The sequence below is a fragment of the Gavialis gangeticus genome, unplaced genomic scaffold (assembly GCF_001723915.1).
Source record: "Gavialis gangeticus isolate Ggan-Ray unplaced genomic scaffold, GavGan_comp1, whole genome shotgun sequence".
In the NCBI taxonomy this organism is placed as follows: domain Eukaryota; kingdom Metazoa; phylum Chordata; order Crocodylia; family Gavialidae; genus Gavialis; species Gavialis gangeticus.
The window spans coordinates 177151735-177170024 of record NW_017729022.1 but is presented as its reverse complement, the minus strand read 5'-3'; the positions used below and the strand labels follow the sequence as shown (position 1 = coordinate 177170024).

The 18290-nt window shown below is 39.6% G+C and overlaps 1 protein-coding gene across 1 annotated transcript in view; it reads right to left on the bottom strand.

The window, feature by feature from the left end:
* Positions 1 to 1575: 1575 nt before the first annotated feature.
* C1D (C1D nuclear receptor corepressor) overlaps positions 1576 to 18290 on the bottom strand; it is a 26988-nt gene continuing 10273 nt past the window's right edge. Inside the window, exons 2-5 of the mRNA XM_019516567.1 lie at positions 8737 to 8883; positions 7015 to 7081; positions 6474 to 6529; positions 1576 to 2310 (exon numbers count right to left, since the gene is read on the bottom strand). Of these exons, the coding sequence (XP_019372112.1) occupies positions 2134 to 2310; positions 6474 to 6529; positions 7015 to 7081; positions 8737 to 8883 (447 nt within the window). The 3' untranslated portion in view covers positions 1576 to 2133. The remainder of the gene's footprint in view (positions 2311 to 6473; positions 6530 to 7014; positions 7082 to 8736; positions 8884 to 18290) is intronic.

The window sequence follows — 18290 nt, the reverse complement described above, 5'->3', positions numbered from 1 at the left end:
CCTTTGTTGGAACAAAGATCAACAGTTAGTCCTGCAAATATAAGAGATATTACATATTTAATTAGGCCTGGGCTTCAATCACAGCATTCACTGAGGCATTTTCTAAATGTATAAAATAAATACATTTGTGTCTAGTGAAAACATGACAGTTTATGAAAACATCTGAAAATACTTTTTGAATGGTCAGGCATAATAGAGCCTCAGTTACACCACCTCATTCTAATCAGTGTAACATTCTATGAAAGCACTTTGTGGTACAGTTATGCCAAAAAAGTACATGGACAGTAACTTTCTAATTTATATTCTGTAACTCACATATATAATAAAGAAATCCAGCATACCACAGGTCTAAATTAGTAGTTCAGTATAATCTTGGTCTTTCACATTAACAGATAAAAGGATGTGAATCACATGTTGTTATGTTCAGATAATGAGCCCAATTCACCATTCCAATGCATCTTGTGTTGTGGCTTACATCTGTGAAAATTCTACCCCATTTCTGATGTTAAATTTTTCACTTTGCACCACCACAAAGCCTTAATCCTGCAATCTGCAACAAGTGGAAGAACCTTTGTAATCTCAATAAAACCCATATTAATCAACATCACTCCAAGGAGGCAAGCCTCAATGCCTGCAACATGAAATGTCAAGATTGAAGTCTTAATGGCTATAACATTTACCAGGCATCAGTCAATAGCACTGATTGTATTTGATATGATATTCTTCATGAGCAAGCAGGTTGCATTACTTCACATATGTGGGCCCCATCGCTGATGCAGCACTCTCACCTTGCAGGTCTTTATTATATGCATTTATACTCCACCCTTGACAATACCCCTTGTCAGGCTGGGCCTCTCTTGGTCTGCTATCTGGTACCATGTAAACCAATACAGCCTCTTCCATGGTCAGGTTGTTGGGTGACTAAACCAGCACCCCGACCGGGGTGAAGAGGGTGTGTGTACACCCAGCAGGACTAAAAGCAATACAATACCTGTCAAAGGACAGATGAGCTCCCTGCAAGCCAATGGTCATCCATACCTCGAGAGGAGATGGGTGCCACCAGGTTACTCTGTCTGAAGAATCACTAGTGATGCAACTCAACTAAACCAGAAGGGTCGTTACAGTATCTAAGGTGCCCCAAAGGTCGCAGCACCCTCAGGATTGACTTGACTTGACAAGCCCACTATCTTTCAGCATGCGTATACACACATGCACGTGTGCACACACACATATATGCAGTAATTAATGAATTTGCAGTTTACTCAAAAATGAACTAGTGAAGGTCTTCTGAACCAATTCACCATGATATTAAGAATATACCCTCTCCTTAGAATAAACAGAACTGGCAGTTTGTTTGTTAGTCTGGGGGAAAAACAAACAAACCAGTATACTTGCACAGTATGTCAAATACTTTTGTTGTAACAGAGAATACTTTCCCTGCCTAGACTCTGAGTAAATAAGAAAAAAATGTCCAAATTCTTGCCATTCTCAATACCCTTGCTGACAATCTATCCATCTCACAGTACAGCACTAAAGCTCTCATCTGTACTTAAAAGCAATGGAGACATATAGGACATATATATGGTATTTATTCAGCTGAGATAGAAAAGGAGATATGTATATATATATTACACTGGACATTGAACAAAATTTAGCTTTTCATATGCAGATGTACTGAAAAGCCAGTGGCTCCTACATAAACAATTTACACTGACAGCCCACTCTTCAAGACTGAATACTCTGTGGACAGTAACATACCAAAAATGAAATGGTTCCAATCTTTAGAATTACAATGGAAAACAATATTTAAGAAAAGCAAACAAAATACACAAAATGATACTACATAAAACTTGTCAAAAATACTTAGTTTATTTTTATGTGGAGAAATAAGCCTAAAGCTAATAAACTAACGTCAAATTTCACCTTCAGCTATACATGTATATTGACCCCAATACAGGCTCAGCAGGCCACAGCACTGCCCTACATGCAGTACAGGTCCTCACTACAGCTGATTTGATCAAACTGTTGTTACAAGACATTATTTTTGTGCCATAAAAATATCCAAAACACTTTTAAAAATAATGTTCTAGTTGATCCCATACCTGATACATAAAACAAGAAGAAAGATACGAACTAGTCCATTTTTCTCTTTTTTGCTTTATTGGAAATTTTGGATGTAGGCTCCTTTTCAGATGCGGATTCCCATAATGCGTTTCTTACAAACCTAGCAGCAGCTCCTTTATCCAGTTTGGATGCTTTTTTCTTGTCTGTTAGTTCTTTAACCCTGTTCATATATGTTCTTATTCTCTCCTAAAAGATACCAAAATATAAAGCATATTGAATATCATTTTGTTAAGATGTGCGCAAATAAAATAAAAAACAGTGAGAATAACACTGCACCAGATAAGAAACGTTGTATATTACCATAGTAACATATAGCCGAATAAAACATTTCAATTCTGTTCATTTTCTGGTAGATTCTTTGCAAACTGGAGACTGTGCTTTAGTAGGTTTTCTGCAATGTAATGTTGCCATACCAGAGACAGTACCTATGGTAGCAGACCTCAGACAATTTCAAACATCTCCTAATAAGCACATGTAATATCTTGATGTTGGCACATTCTTGTCAAACAGTATGACAGCTTATGGACCTTCACAGCAAGTCCTTACAAAGATAAATCCCACCCTGCAAGTGAACTCATCAGTTTTCCCCACATAGAGTGCAAATTTAAGTCATGTGCACATTTATTATATATTCCTATATTACATGTATTAAAGAAAAAGATATTCCTATATTACATTTTGCTTAAAAGCATATGATTGTTTTTATTCGTGACATATGTTTTATACAAAGACATAAGATACAAGAGTCAACTATTTTTCAGAGTATCTGGTTCAATTTCTACCATACTCCAGGCTTCTTGTTTGACCTTAAATTAAAACAAGACTAATTTCTCTGTGACTCAAGCCCCTGGCAGATGTTACAGTTAAGATGTGTTTAATCTTTTAATTGTCTTAAACAGCACTCCAACTACACATTCAGGCAATTAAGAATGCCACAAAAAGGGAAAGCAGCTACCAAAATATCACATAAAAATGTGTACTATTTCTGTAGCTTATTTTCATCATGCCTTAAATTGAACATGTGGCAAGGTTAGGACTGCACGGAAGTGTCCAACTAGCCCTGGTACAGTCCCTGCCGAGTGACAATCAGATGACTGACAGCCAGATCTAGGACTGCACCAGGGCTTGAACCATCCCTACTGTGGTATGTGCCAGCCAACAATCAGCTGGCTCCAGGACTGCACCTGGAATCAAACTGGCCCCAGTAAAGTTCTTATCAGCTGATCATTAACCAGCTCCAGGGATCACACCCCAGCCACTTGTAGCCCCAGTGCAGTCCTGATTGAGCCAACAATGAGCTGATCATCAACAGACCCCAGAGACCACAAAGGAGCCACTCTGGGTCCCAGTACAGCCCAGCTAACAATCTGCTGATTGTTGGGGACCCTGCTCTCGACTTGCCAGTGTATATTAGCATTTATATTTTACACTTGCCAGTATATATTAATGTATATACACTCACATATAATGTGTGTGTATGTGTGTGTGTACTGAAAGGCATATTGGGCTGCATTAGTAGAAGCAAATCAAGGGAAGTAATTATTCCTCTTTATTTGGCACTAGTTAGGCCACATCTGGAGTACTGTGTCCAGTTTTGGGCCCCCACTATAGAAAGGATATGGACAAGTTGAAGAAAGTTCAGCAGAGGGCAATGAAAAGAGGTTAGGGGGCTGTGGCACATGACTTCTGAGAAGAGGCTGAGGGAACTGGGGTTATTTAGTCTGGAGAAAAGAAAACAGCAAGGGAATTTAACAGCAGCCTTCAACTACCTGAAAAGTGATTCCAAAGAGGATAGAGCTGAACTGTTCTCAGTGGTGGCAGATGACAGAACAAGAAGCAATGGTCTCAAGTTGCAGCAAGGGATATTTAAGTTAGATATTAGGAAAAAAACTTTCACTAGGAGGGTAGTAAAGTACTGGAACAGGTTACCCAGAGGAGTTGTTGAATCTCCATCATGGGAGGTTTTTAAGACCCGCTAGACAAAGCCATGGCTGGGATGATACAGCTGGGGACTGCTGCTTTGAGTAGGGGGTTGGACTAGACAACCTCCTGAGGTCCCTGCCAACCCTATTTTTTTCTGATTCTATGATTCTATGTGATGTCAATTAATTAATTTATCAGACTTGTTTTTCTAGTATGTTTAGGATCCACATCTCAAAGTGTTTTGCAAAACACTGGCCACCATTTCCATATAAAAAGAATTTAATCTTTAACTAGTTAATCTGAACTCCTAGTAAGATATATCACTTCTCTGACACAACCAAAATTATTAAGAGGAATGGAAGGCAACCCTACACATATGAGCAAAGGGAAAAGGAATTGATAAACATCTCAGCAAGAAGATAAAAAGAAACAAACTCTGATAACTTTCACTAGTACCATTTGATAGGGGTCCACGAAATGGGCTGTATTTGATTCAGATTCAGCCCAAAACAGGGACAGTGATTCGATTCCTTGATTCAGATCACTGTCCCCAATTTGATTTGGCTAAATCCGAATCTGAAGGTTCGATGCTGATTTGGATAATCAGTGATTCAGCCATAGACACAGCTTTAAATGTTTTTTCTACATACCTCAAAGTACCAGGCGCAGCTCGTGAGTGCTGCAATGCTGGGGTGGATAAAGCATCTCACAGGAGCATGGGAGGGTCCCCCCGCGCACTTCACAGTGAACCCAGAAGTGGACCAATGTGCTTGTGGTCCACTTCCGAGTCTGCTGCCAAGTGTGCTGGGAAGCCCCACACTCTCCTGTGGGATGCTCCATCCACCCCAGTACCACAGCACTCATGAGCCCCCTGGCACCTTGAGGTATATAGAAAAAACATTTAAAGCTGTGTCTATGTCCAAATCACCAAATCCTTCCAAATCTCTCTGGAGGGTTCCGATTTGATTTGGAGAACTCAAAGGGTCTCCTGATTTGATTCAGATTCAGAGATTCAGCCACTGAATCGGGCTGAATCTCCGCCGAATCAAATCAGGGACTAAAGCTTCACACAGCCGTACCATTTGAATCCTTCTGCATGTACACCAAAAAAGTAAGTGTGACTATTTTTATACCCTTTCCACATGGATGATAATAACATCATCATCTCTTGGAGGGAAGCAACATTTATTCATTCATACTGATACATGTAAGAGACAGAACTAGATGAGTGTCTATACAAGGATAGTTATGCTCTCTTACTCATCAACAAATACCAAGTAAAACTGCATTCTGCTTTATATTTTATGCTGTATGTTGTGAGAATAGATCATTTAAAACAATGCAACCCTATTGCACAGTACAAAAACTAGCCATTTTGCCACAAAAAGCTGGATTAGTATTTTCATGATGTGCTCCATGTTACAAAACCCGATTAATACAGAGTATGATAATTTGCTTTTGAGAGTTGATTCTGTACTCTTCAATGCACTCTATACATGCTATTAACCTTGATTATATAAGAATTACTTTTAGATGTACTGTAATAGTAATAGTATATGTAAAGTATATTACTACTTGTAGATGTAATACAGTTCTTATTTATACATGCAATTAAAAACAGTAATGATGAGTTCTGATTTTGATTTTTCTTTAAGTTAAATTATTTGATTTGATTTTTTATGTCAGCAGAATTTCCAAGATAGCAGATCTTATATACTGTTCTCGTGCATCTAAATGGAATATAAAGACAAACCTAAAAGATTTATTATAGGTTGTAAATATGTCACTAATGCAGAATTACTGGACAGTACACATACAACTGGTGCCAAAAAAGCTTTTAGCTTTGTTGCTGAACTGGATTCTTTACTGCTGAGAAAATGAATTAATGGAGGAATTGGAAAAGGGGGAGAAATCTTTCCCGTCTTTGCTAGTAAATCAACCACACCATACTTTTAGAGTCATACAAGAGCAAGAAAAGGCACCCTCAGAGATTAACATGATTCCAAGTATTTATAGGAAAAAACACCATACTGGAAGTTATAAATTACAATTAGACATGTAACATTTTTCCATACAAATATATAGGTGAAAAAGCTGGTCTGCTTGGAGTCCAATTTTCCAAACAAAGGTGGAAAAAAGGAAAGATAAGTTGACACCATGTATCTAGTTCTGCTTTTCCAATTTGAGCAAGCTCTACAATTTTGCTTTCAATAAGCAATACTGTTTTGAGCCAAAATTATCATGACTCTTAATTTAGAAAGCTCTACAGGGTATATAAACTGGCTGTTGTATAACAACATGCATACGATAAACACATGCATGAGAACTTGTATCAATTTTTTAAAGTTCATTTATGTTTAATTATGTAAGAATTACTGGACCTAGGCAAATAGAATTTTGCAGTGCAGATGGTTTAAGTATCTTACCAGCTCCTGTTTCACTGGATGGTCCTTGGGATTGATCCCTTGAGTGGCCAGATATACTACAAGAAAAGAATGTTTAGTCAAATGTTATTTAGTCAAATAATTATGATTCCAATTGTGCAGTAGATAGCACACAGGTGAATGGCTACTTTCACTCATGGCCATTTGCAAGGCTGGAGCCCAACTATACTGTTTAAGGGTTTGATTTAAAATACTCTAATTGACTCTTCCAGTAACAATATAAACATGGTTAACATTTTATAGCTATGAAAAAAGGTGGAAGAGGTTGGAAAAAAGAAAAAGGACTTAAGCCCTCATTTACATACATGGAGCTATGTAATTAATTTTCATGTAGAATTTCAGCAGCCCTTGCCCTGGTCTGAAGATAGCAATAAACTTGGGGACAGAGTAACTGCAAAATACTAGACAGGAAGATGACTGTGTAATACTTGATTATTGAAAACACACAGCTACCTAGAAAGTGTTAAAATACCCACAATAAACAGTCTCCTTCTACAGTATAACCCTGCTGCCTTATACTCACCCCAGAACATCGAATTTAACGTGTATGCAGAAACCAAATCCAGTTTTGCTTGTTCAAGAGGATCCAACTAAAAAAGAAAATATAACCACCACAATTTGCTCCTGCAGTTTCTTTTTCCGAAGTGCACAATGGATTTCAGAAATATACACAATTTTTTTTATAATTCCATGAGAAAATATTTATAGTATAGAACCAATAGGACATGTACATTGCTAGATAGGGCAAAAGTGAAGAGTTATCACAGAAACTGCAAACAATCTTTCTTGGGCTGTATATGCTTAAAAGAGCTTGGGGGATAGAGTATGCCCCATTAATGAAGATGCAATTTTTGCCAGCATAGCTTGTCCCCCTGAAAGTGGGGACAAATCAATTATACTGGTATAAGACACTTTATACTTTAAACTACCTCCACAGTAAGGATTATACCAATTTAACTATTTCAGTATAAAACCTGTGCCTGAAGCAGTTAAGTCAGTACAAGAACTGTCTGTAGACCATGCGCTCTAATCCCCTTCTCTGTGTCTGCACAAGGTTATTCCCTGATTTATATTTATTCATGTTTTCCACTCTGTATTAAATGCCACAGGCTGATAAAATGTTATGGGACCAAATGCTGACAAGTGCTTAGCAATCCTGCTACTCCCACTTCTCAGGATAAAGCCTGTATTTGGTCACCTAGATTTGTCTCAAAATAACTTTACTCTTCCTACTCCTCCCTCCCTCCCCACAAAAAACAAGTTCTTTAAATTTTTTTAAAGTTCTAAAGTAAGTTTAGTATGTCACAGAATTCATGAATACAACACTGTACATGTTACTCTGTGTGCTCAGTATATGATGGTCATACACCAAAAGGAACAAGACATGTAATGAGATTTTTTTCTTGACTGTCAAAGTCAATTTATTGTTTTAGTCCTATAGGATTTCCAGAAACTCTGATAACATTGTTGTACGGCTCACCAGCTCTAACATGGATACTATCAAAGGACTGGTGTTGTCAAGATGTTTTCTTCATAATTTATTTACAGAGAAACCCTTAGAGGCTGAAGAAGTTCCTTTTTACATGAGCTTTTTCTTGCCCCAAAGAAAGAAATTACAACTTGAGTTTAAATGCTAAAATATATAGATGCTTGACAAAGTCCTCAGGCAATAGCCTGCCCTGTCTCTATAGCCTGAAAAAAAGAAGTAGGTTTTATAGGCTGCCTTCAACCTGCTCTTAACGTAACTGGAGGCAACAGTTTAGTGAGCTAATCAGGAGTTTCTGCATACCTAGGAACCAAAAGTTCACATCCCACCACCACCTGCTTTCCTTTTCATCCCTCCTAGATGCACAAATGGAGTGCCTTGAAATTTACTACATGCAGATTTGTTAGACAGACTGTGAAGAAAGAACCCTTTTCTGCTTCAGAGAATATGAAAGATCCCAAGGCACTTTTCCAAAGGGCAGAGATGTCTTTGGCCTAAAGAACCACCAATTCTGAATGGTGGTGCCATATTTCAACTCAGAGGCAACTCAGTGCTTAGCTTGTGAAGCACTCTAAGATAAGGCATTTTCTATAAATGTGAAATATTACTTCAAACACAAGGTGCCTAAAGCAGAAATTGTCTGCTTGGTTATCAGCCTGTACAAGGCTTAGCACAACGGGACCCTGCACTTCAACAGGGCTTCCCACATGCCATCATGTTACAAATGAAAAAAGAGATGGCTAGAGAGGGATTCTTTACCTTCTGAAGAAGTTCACTCCGAGAAACTGACATCATAGTCTTCAGCATCTCATCTACACAACCAAGAGATTTTTCAAATGCTGAGAGATAATCCTGAATTTCAGCTGGGTATTCATCTCCATTAATATCTTCTTCTGCCATATCCATCTAAAGAGATCAAAGATAACCACAACATTTTTATCAAATATTTTGAGGGAGTGAAAGAGATACATTTTAAAATATGGAAAAATGGACAGCAAATTCAGGAAGTACTAGATTAACAGATACCTTTTGCAGAAATCATCATACAATTAATGTCAATAGTTACACAATTAATCACACTTCAGTTTCTGCCCTTACTGTAGCTCAGCATAGCACTAATGACCATTATGAACACTACTATCCTAATACCACATTTTTTTCCACCACTCCAAAGATTTGGCTTCCAAAGTCTATATAGTGATAATGGAAAGTATACTTGCTTGCTAAAAGAAATGCCACATAAATCACACTGCAGATGGAGAGTAAAGGGCTAAATCAACAGCTGGCAGAACACTAAAAACACAGAGATGACTTTGATTTAGATCAAGCTACTACCTCAGTTCTGCTGTGGTTCAGTTGGATCAGTTTTATCTTCCAATTCTAAATCTCAGTCAGTTTAAGAACCTACTGAAAAATCAGAAATCTGAATGCTATACTATCTCAGACTTCTTAGCAGTTATGAAGTATGTTATTTGGGGACTTCAAAATCCTTTGACTTCTTGTGGAGTCATTTATTCACAGCTGCTGTATACTGTGGCTGTTAGCAAAGACAAGAAAAATCCAATACTGCTCCTCCCAGCAACTATGTTAGGATGGTCAGACCAACAGCCATTCTGTGGTCAGCTGGTAGTCACTGCTGATCTTCAACCCCTCTGAGGTAAAGTCACAAATTATCCTAGGGAATTAATGCTATTTAATACTGCTGAAAGTATTATTAGCTGTCCACAGCTTCTACTGATGCACTTCTACCTTTACTGCTTGGGTGCAGGGAGAGGAAAGAAGGAGAAGCTGTGCATCTGTCTTCTGCACAGCTGGTGGGCTGCAAGGACAGACCTGGGAGTATCCATGTAACTTCAACGTTCTTACACAGAGCTCCCTGTGACAGCTTTGTTCCAGTCTGCCCTGATACAGAAGGAGGAAGCATTAGGATCTGTGGAATCACTACTGAAGTGCTGTTTCCACAATATAACTTCTTTGTGAATGTCTGCGCTAATGCTACAGACCCAACAAACTATTCTTTCTCTGCCTATTTTTGAGCAGTTGCATGCACTGCAAGGAAAAAATGATTCTTTCATTTACAGAGATCATCTATCTAACAGAAATCCCAGCTTGCAACAGGAATGCAAAACTGAAAGCTCTAACACAAAAGAGCAGAAGTATTTACTCCTGCTCCTTTACACAGCAACAGTTGTTTTTATAGCAAAAATGTAGATTATCACCTTGATTTTGAATGTGCCTGGCCTACCTTGCATTCACGCAGGACATTGGTTTTCTGACTCCTGGTGAGACAACAAAAGTCCTGGCATCAGCAGTTAGCAGCATTTCTTCTGACTACTTGTCATTAATTCATAAAGTTGCTATGCATTGCCTGCTCCTAGAAGCTGCTTCTGCAGCTGTATAATGTGTATTACACACATACACACTGCATAATATGGGGTATTACTAAGGTTACAAAACAAAGCAGCCCAAAGTTAAGAAAATACCAAAACTGAGGTTGACACATAACCTTATCTTGGCCCTCCTGAGATTATGCAATATGATAGTCTTTTTTCGCAGACCCTGTGCCGAGATCTGTGCACACAAGGGATGGTACTTGCTCACTGTACAGCTGTTTAATAATTTCTTTTCAGCTCATTGTTCAACACATGGCCCATGCCTTCCTTACTGCAAACTATTCAGCCCCTGGGCTGACTATGGAATTATTCATTTCCACATGGGCTTTTTGGGGACATTCATCATCATAGTCCCCAAGTGCTTCACAAACATTAATGAATTTATTTTTACAACACCATCTTGATGCCAGCGGGCATCAGAGAGTATAAACTGAGCCAGAGATTAAAGTCAAGAGTATCTACTACTTTCAGGTGCCTCATTTTTGAGACACCTGGGACTTTATATGCCAGACCCCTAAGCACTATGTCAGCCACTACATTTTCAAAGCGCAGGTGCTATTAAGTTTTTTTGCAGTCATGAGTGCTTTGATATGCTTCTGCTTATTGGACTCCAGGTTCTCAGACAGCCAGAAAATGAAAAGTTCATTATTAGTGATGACTTCTGAAAAGCTGGGTTTAAGTGACTTAACCAGCATCACACAGGACTCTACTACAGGGGTAGCCAACCTGCATGCCACAGGTAGCCTTTGTGTATGGCCTGCAGCAAACCAGGGAGGGAACAGGCAGCACAATAGCAGACAAGGCACACAGCACAGGGAACAGAAAGCAGAGCAGCGGATCAAGGAGGGGAAAGGAAACGGAATGGCACTTGGAGAGGAGGTGGGGTTTAATTGGTGGCATGCCTGCAAAAAAGGTTACATCTTCACTAACTGGTTTTTTTGCATGCATAGCAGCCTCTGACATTTCATTCCATCCAGGTAGAGGACACACTAACTGCAGATGCTTCCTCAGCCTGACTGAGGGTATTTATACCCAAAAGCTTGTATAGAAGAATTTTTCAAACTATCTGAGTAGGTTTAATAAAAGATATCAGATTTACCCGAAGAACCTCATCCTTAGACCAACATGACTACAACCTATATCCCTGCAAAAAGGTTGGTTTTCACTGCTCTAGAGCAATGGTCTCCAAAGTGGGCTGTGCGCACCCCAGGGGGTGCGCAAGACGATCAATTGGGGTGTAGGAAGAAAACATCAGAACTTCTATTTATATAGATAGGGGTGCATGATCAAAAAAGTTTGTACACCACTGCTCTAGAGTAAGCAAACACAGATTCCAGTTATTCAGTGCATCAAAGAACTTCCACAGCTGGAAGACCCTCCTTTCTCTTTCTGCAGCTCCTTGCCTCATTCAAATTTTGCAGGAATCCCTTCTTTTGTTCCCAACCTTCATTCATACCTTAAGTGCCCAAAAGAAGAGGGCAACAGACTAACCAGTCAAATTTCACGCTGACAGTTTCAAGATATTTGCCTTGGACCCTCACATCTGCCCCATAAGGCAGTGCCACAACATGCAATCCCCTATGAAGCACCTCCTTGCTTTGCAGACGCTTGCAAGGTACCCCCTCTCCCTGATGCTTTGTGACATGATCAGGTTGTAAAAGAGCTGCTAATGCAGGGGCGGGCAATTATTTTGGGCAGAGGGCCACTTACTGAGTTTTGGCAAGCCATCAAGGGCTACATGACAGGCAGCCAGGGGCAGATAAATATTAATTTTCTAAATTTTTTAGGGGCTCTGCGGGCCGGATGGGATGGTCTGGCGAGCTGCATCTGGCCTGCAGGCCATATTTTGCCCACCCCTGTACTAATGGGATCCCCAAATGACCAACTGTCATAAATGCCTCAAGGCTGTCCTAGGCTATGGAGCATGTCACTAGCTTCTAAGGTGACGGAGGCACTGGGACTTGAAAGAGTCTTGCTGCATTTCCCACATAGGAGCACAGGACTGTACTTGAGCATAAGTACCCGGGAAGCATTAATGGGTCAATAAAAATAGAAGTCCCTCAGAAAAAAGTAACAGAAGCCAAACAATGTTAGCAAAAAACAAGTGAAATTTAGGAAATCAAGATAAGAGGATTTCATAGATTCATAGATATTAGGGTTGGAAGGGACCTCAATAGATCATCGAGTCCGACCCCCTCCACAGACAGGAAAGAGTGTTGGGTTCAGATGACCCCAGCCAGATGCCCATCCAACCTCTTGAAGAGCCCCAGGGTAGGGGAGAGCACCACCGCCGTTGAGAGCCCATTCCAGACCTTGTCCACTCTAACCGTGAAGAAATTCCTCCTAATGTCCAGTCTAAATCTGCTCTCTGCTAGCTTATGACCACTGTTTCTTGTGACCCCCAGGGGCGCCTTGGTGAGTAGAGCCTCACCAATTCCCTTCTACACCCCCATGATGAATTTATAGGCAGCCGCAAGGTCGCCTCTCAACCTTCTCTGGCGGAGGCTGAAAACAGCCAGGTGCCCTAGTCTCTCCTCGTACGGCTTCGCTTGCAAGCCCTTAACCATGCAAGTGGCCCTTCTCTGGACCCTCTCCAAGTTATCCAGGAGATTTGTTTGTGGGGTTTAGGGAAGAGATAGAAGAAGTATCTTAGAAAAACAATTACTGAGCCTAATCTGCACATAAAATGAACTGTTCCAAACAGGAGATTTTACCACGCCTTCAACTTTCCTATGAAATATGAACTTTCATTTCTACCCAGGAGAATTGTTACAATCTGCTCTCCTATGCCTGAAGAAGGGTGTTTGTGCCTGAAAGCTTGCAATTAAATAATTTTTTTTGCAAAAGATCTAGTTGGTCTAACAAAAGATATCACCTCTACCATGAGTTCTGATTTCTTTTGCCTCTAGACCAATATAGCTACAACCTGGATACCTAATTACTAATGATGGCATTGGTCACATAGTTTCAGAAACTGTACTTTAAAAATCTGATCTACCAATGCTAACCCAGGCCAACATGAAAAGTGAGATAAAAGCAAACACCTGCAGTTTATTTTAGATGAAGGATTCCAGGTAGGAGGGTGGTTTATGAGAGAGGTTTATTTTATTTATGTCCTGCAGGGCTCAGGTAAAAGTGAGATTTGGGGGAAGGTAGGTGTGGTGGCACTCTGCTCAGGTCCTGCCAAGACCCCTGGTTGCTGCTGTAGCTGGGTGTTTCTGCTAAAATCATCATGCATGAGTTAGTTAACAACACTGACACTGGAACTGTCATTTGCAGGCTTCAGAGTTATGCCCCTTCAGGTGAATGATGGTCATTCATACCTCTGAGCTATTTTGCAGTCTGAAGATAGACTGTGTCATAACCCTAAAATGCTCAAGCTTCCAAATCCAAGAAAACCATATCATACATTTACATGACATTTCAGTCAGCTGCAGCACTTCCAAAACAGAACTAACAGGATGTTGCTCACAGAAAGGTAAAACATCAGCATCAGACACAATTATCTGGATGCAATTAACAACAATATTATATTTGTGTTTGATTATGTCCTAGCCTCTCCCATTCTAATTACATTATAGTAAATCTTGTTAACAACAAAGGAACTGCTGTTTTTAGAGCAACATTAGCAGGTAGTCATATAATGCAGCACAATTAATATATAACATTACAAAGGAAATGAGATTTTACTGTCTGCTAAAACAGGCAACCCAGATTAGAAGGCGACTATCAACACAAGTTTCACATGCTTGTTTGTGTGGGTGGATATATGGCAATCCAGCCATCATCCTATAGCATTTATCACCGAGGATACTGTCCTTGTATATTATGATCTTCCTTTAACAGATACATGTTAACAGAATGAGAAACTCTCTCCTACACCTTCTCTCCCACCTCCATACCCATCTTCTCTCCCAACAGTGCGACAAATGCAGAGGAAATGCAGACAAGCTCCTGCCCTAGGAGCCCTTTACCCATGGGTACTACTCATGAACGAAACTGGCTAGGATTATTTTATTGCAATTGCCATGGGTAAAGCATGTCATCTACAAGAGCACATAAATCCATACTATTCCATAACCCAGTTTAAAGAGCAGAAAAATGGGAAAAGAGAACAGTGACAGTCCAAAAAATTTTTTTTCCTGACACCAGCATCCCATTTACTCAGAATTATATGGTCCACTAGCAATTTTGCTGACCCCTGTTGGGTAAGGAATTTTAAGAAATGCACAAGAAATAAAGGCATGTCAGAACAAAGCTGCGTATCACACCACACACAGTACCCTCCATTGAAAAGAGAAGCATGCTCTCCCTGCCCCAGGGGGATGGATTGTTGAACCTGTGTGTTTTCGGCTCATTTAAACAGGAACTAGCAAGTTCCTACTCCTGCTGTGCAGGGACCTCTCTCTTTTCATTGGACTGTTTTTTCAACGTTACTAATCTCTGCACAGGATATGTAACAGTGCTGGCACATGCCAATGATAAGGCAGCAGTTAACAACTTCAAAATGGTTTTGATAACATTCAATCAACAAGAAACAACCTTCACTACATTAGAAAACATGCGTGCCAGATTCCTCACAAAACTAGGTTTTGCCAAAGACAACAAACAGGCTGCACATTCACACCTAAAGAATGCATGTATGATGTTGGGAGGGGTGGGGGGCAATAAGACCACATGACCCTATATGCCTTGGGTCAATCCTGTCCTCACTCCAAATATTTCAGTTATTAAATCACAAACAAGATAACTTCAAAATGCAAAGCACACAGAAAACCTCTTTTAGAACAAGCAGAAACTTCTCTCAGCCTTGATCAGTTACTGTCTGGGATTTTCACAGCAGAGGTTTGTCTGGTGGAGTTTCAGACTTTCGCTAATTTTTTTTGTTTGTTAAGCACAGAAAGCCCATTTTTCAAATATATTTTGGGGGCAATAAAAACATTCAGATAAATGAGGATCTGGATAATTTGGAGAATGAACCATTGGGCAAGTGATTCATAACTGGTGAAAGCCTGATTTGGGTTCTTCCTTCCTTTTCACATCCTTGTGCCAAAGTATTTAGCAGAATTCACAGATTCACTAGAATCTGACACGGCTGTGCCATGAGCACTTCTGCTACAGCCCTGAACTTGCAACCTCTGGGCTGTCAACCATGCACCTTAGCACCCACGCTACCCTTGACCCATCTTATTTGGGTAAAATGGAGTATCAGGTGAATAAGGCACTAAATCACTGGGGTTATAATACTACTGAAAGGTAAATGTGTCTATGTTCATGACAAGATTTTTATTTATACCACCTTTAAACTCGGACAATCCCAAAACACCAAAATGCTAGAGAACACAGCCTCTTCTGGGGTAGAGGAAAGTTCCCTACTTACACGTGAGATTCTGTACCACAGTGAGAAGAAGGAATATCTCAGCTAAGGACACTAAAGCAAATGATTATCACACATGTAAAATGTGACATAAGTACTTAAACCTTATCATGCAGTCGACAAGATAATGGGAATCAATCTTAATTGAAATGAAGAAATGCAACGTGCTGTTTTGAACCAATGGGGAAAAAAACCCTCCAGTTCCCTACAGACATGCTATCACACAACTGAGGCGCGCACAGTTTCTCCTAGAAAACAGATTTGTATATGTATGATGACCAACAAAAGTGCATTAAAATAAATTTGCCTGGTGGTTATTCTCATTTATGCAAAAAAACATCACTCCAGATCTAAGAACTCCAACTTTAAAAAATAGGTCACACACTTCTTGATCTCCCAGTCCATGAAGCATTGCTGCATAGCAAAAAAAAGTTAGATAATATTATAAAGCTACATTACATTATGCATTATATTTAGCCTACAGGAGAGCATGAGGAAAACGTAAGAGATCATAGCAAAAAAGACAAATGGAGGGAGAAAGAAGGGAGATTTCAGCTTCTGTGGACTATCTATGAAAGGAAGAACAGGTCATAATCAGCAGCCATCTGCTACAGTTTAAATGCTGCCAAACATTAGCTTTCTATATTAGGTGACATAGTGACTTGTGATTTGATTGTATGATAAAAAAAATTAAAATTGGGTGATTCTGTGCATAATCTGAGAAATGCAAATTTAAGTGGAGGTAAGGTTGAATCTGATTAATCTCTGGAGAAGCAAGGATAACTTTGCAGGTACTACTTGCAAGATGAATTGAGGCTCATGTGGACTAATGCACAAAAAGTAAACAGCAAGGGGAAGCACATAATGCATAGATATCTTTTATGATTATTTCCTGAATATACTAAAGTGCTTTGACAGCTTTTGTAAATGCTTAGGAGGAACTACAAATCCTTGCTGGCCAACTTAAGAAAAACTGTTTCCTTTCTAATGTGAAAGGATAAAAACATAATTAGGCATTGGATATTTATGTATGACATCTAGCATACTATCTCCACACTAATTAACAAAAGTTACAGCATTTCCACTCTGAAGTATGCATGAATGTTTCCACCCCATATCACACTAAAAACAGAAAACCCTTAACATTTAATTTTGCTGGCTCATAAGTTCTCCTTTTTCATTGAAATAAAGCCACAAGATTCTGCCTAAAAATATTTGTGAATTCTTTCTATGTAACATCCAAATAGAAAAGAAAAAAAATAAAACTCTTTATTCTGCCACATGAACTTTTTATTGTATTTTCATTATTTACCTCATTATTTATCCAAGGGCCACCAGCCCATATATTGTCTCACTTGACAATATATCCTATTTGCCCAAATCCAAAATAACCCTGAATTTAAGACAATCCCCCCAATAATTAGATTTGATATATGTATATGCAGTGCCTAGGACAACAGGTCCTGATCCAGGGGAGGGGGAGGGGATTCCTAGACATTATGGTAGGATAATAAATAATGCTACCTGCTGTTAATGGCTCAATGTCATTGCTCCAACAAATATATTTTTCTCTAAATGCCTTTGTAACCAGCTCAGAACAGGATGGAGGAACTTGAAAGCACATACAATTATCAATAGCACCTGTCAGCTTTTTCTAAAACCATAATGCCTTTCCTCAAGAAAAGATTTCCATCATAAAAATCAGTAAATAATTGCATACAATACTAAGTGCTCACAAAATTCCCTGTCTTTATCTCCTTAAAGAGTTCTCTCAAACTATTTCACCTATTTCAGCCCTCAAGTCACTTTCTGCAATCCGCTGCAATGGGGAATAGCCAAACAATAAAAAAAACCATCATTGCATTCTGAACTCTGGTTTAACCAAGCAGCCCAACATCCACAAGGGATACCTTCAAAAGATCTTGTCATAATCAAGCTTTTGCCTACACTAATGGGATCAAAATTGCTTCAGTTTTCTGGAACTAAATAAAAATGAAGACTGACTGACAATAAGTTCAAACGGACAGATAATCAGACCAAACATCTTGTACTGAAGGTGAAAAGCCTGAGCTTGCAGAAGACACAACCTGATTGCAGTCAGACCAACCTGATTGCCTTTTATGATAAGGTTACAAAAGCATTGGATGCAGGTGTCGCTGTAGACGTAGTTTTTCTGGACTTCAGCAAGGCCTCTGACACCGTCTCCCACCCCATCCTCATTAAGAAACTAGGCAACTGTGGCATTGATACCTACACAGTCAGATGGATTGCAGATTGGCTGAAGGGTCGTACTCAGAGGGTGGTGGTGGATGGGTCATATTCGACCTGGGGAGAAGTGGGCAGCGGAGTCCCCCAGGGCTCGGTCCTTGGGCCTGCACTGTTTAATTTCTTTATCAGCGATTTGGACGACAGAGTGAAAAGCAACCTGTTTAAATTTGCTGATGATACCAAAATTTGGGGTGAGGTGAGCACGCTAGTAGGAAGGGAAAGACTGCAGCAAGACCTGGATAGGTTACAGGGGTGGGCTAACAAAAACAGGATGC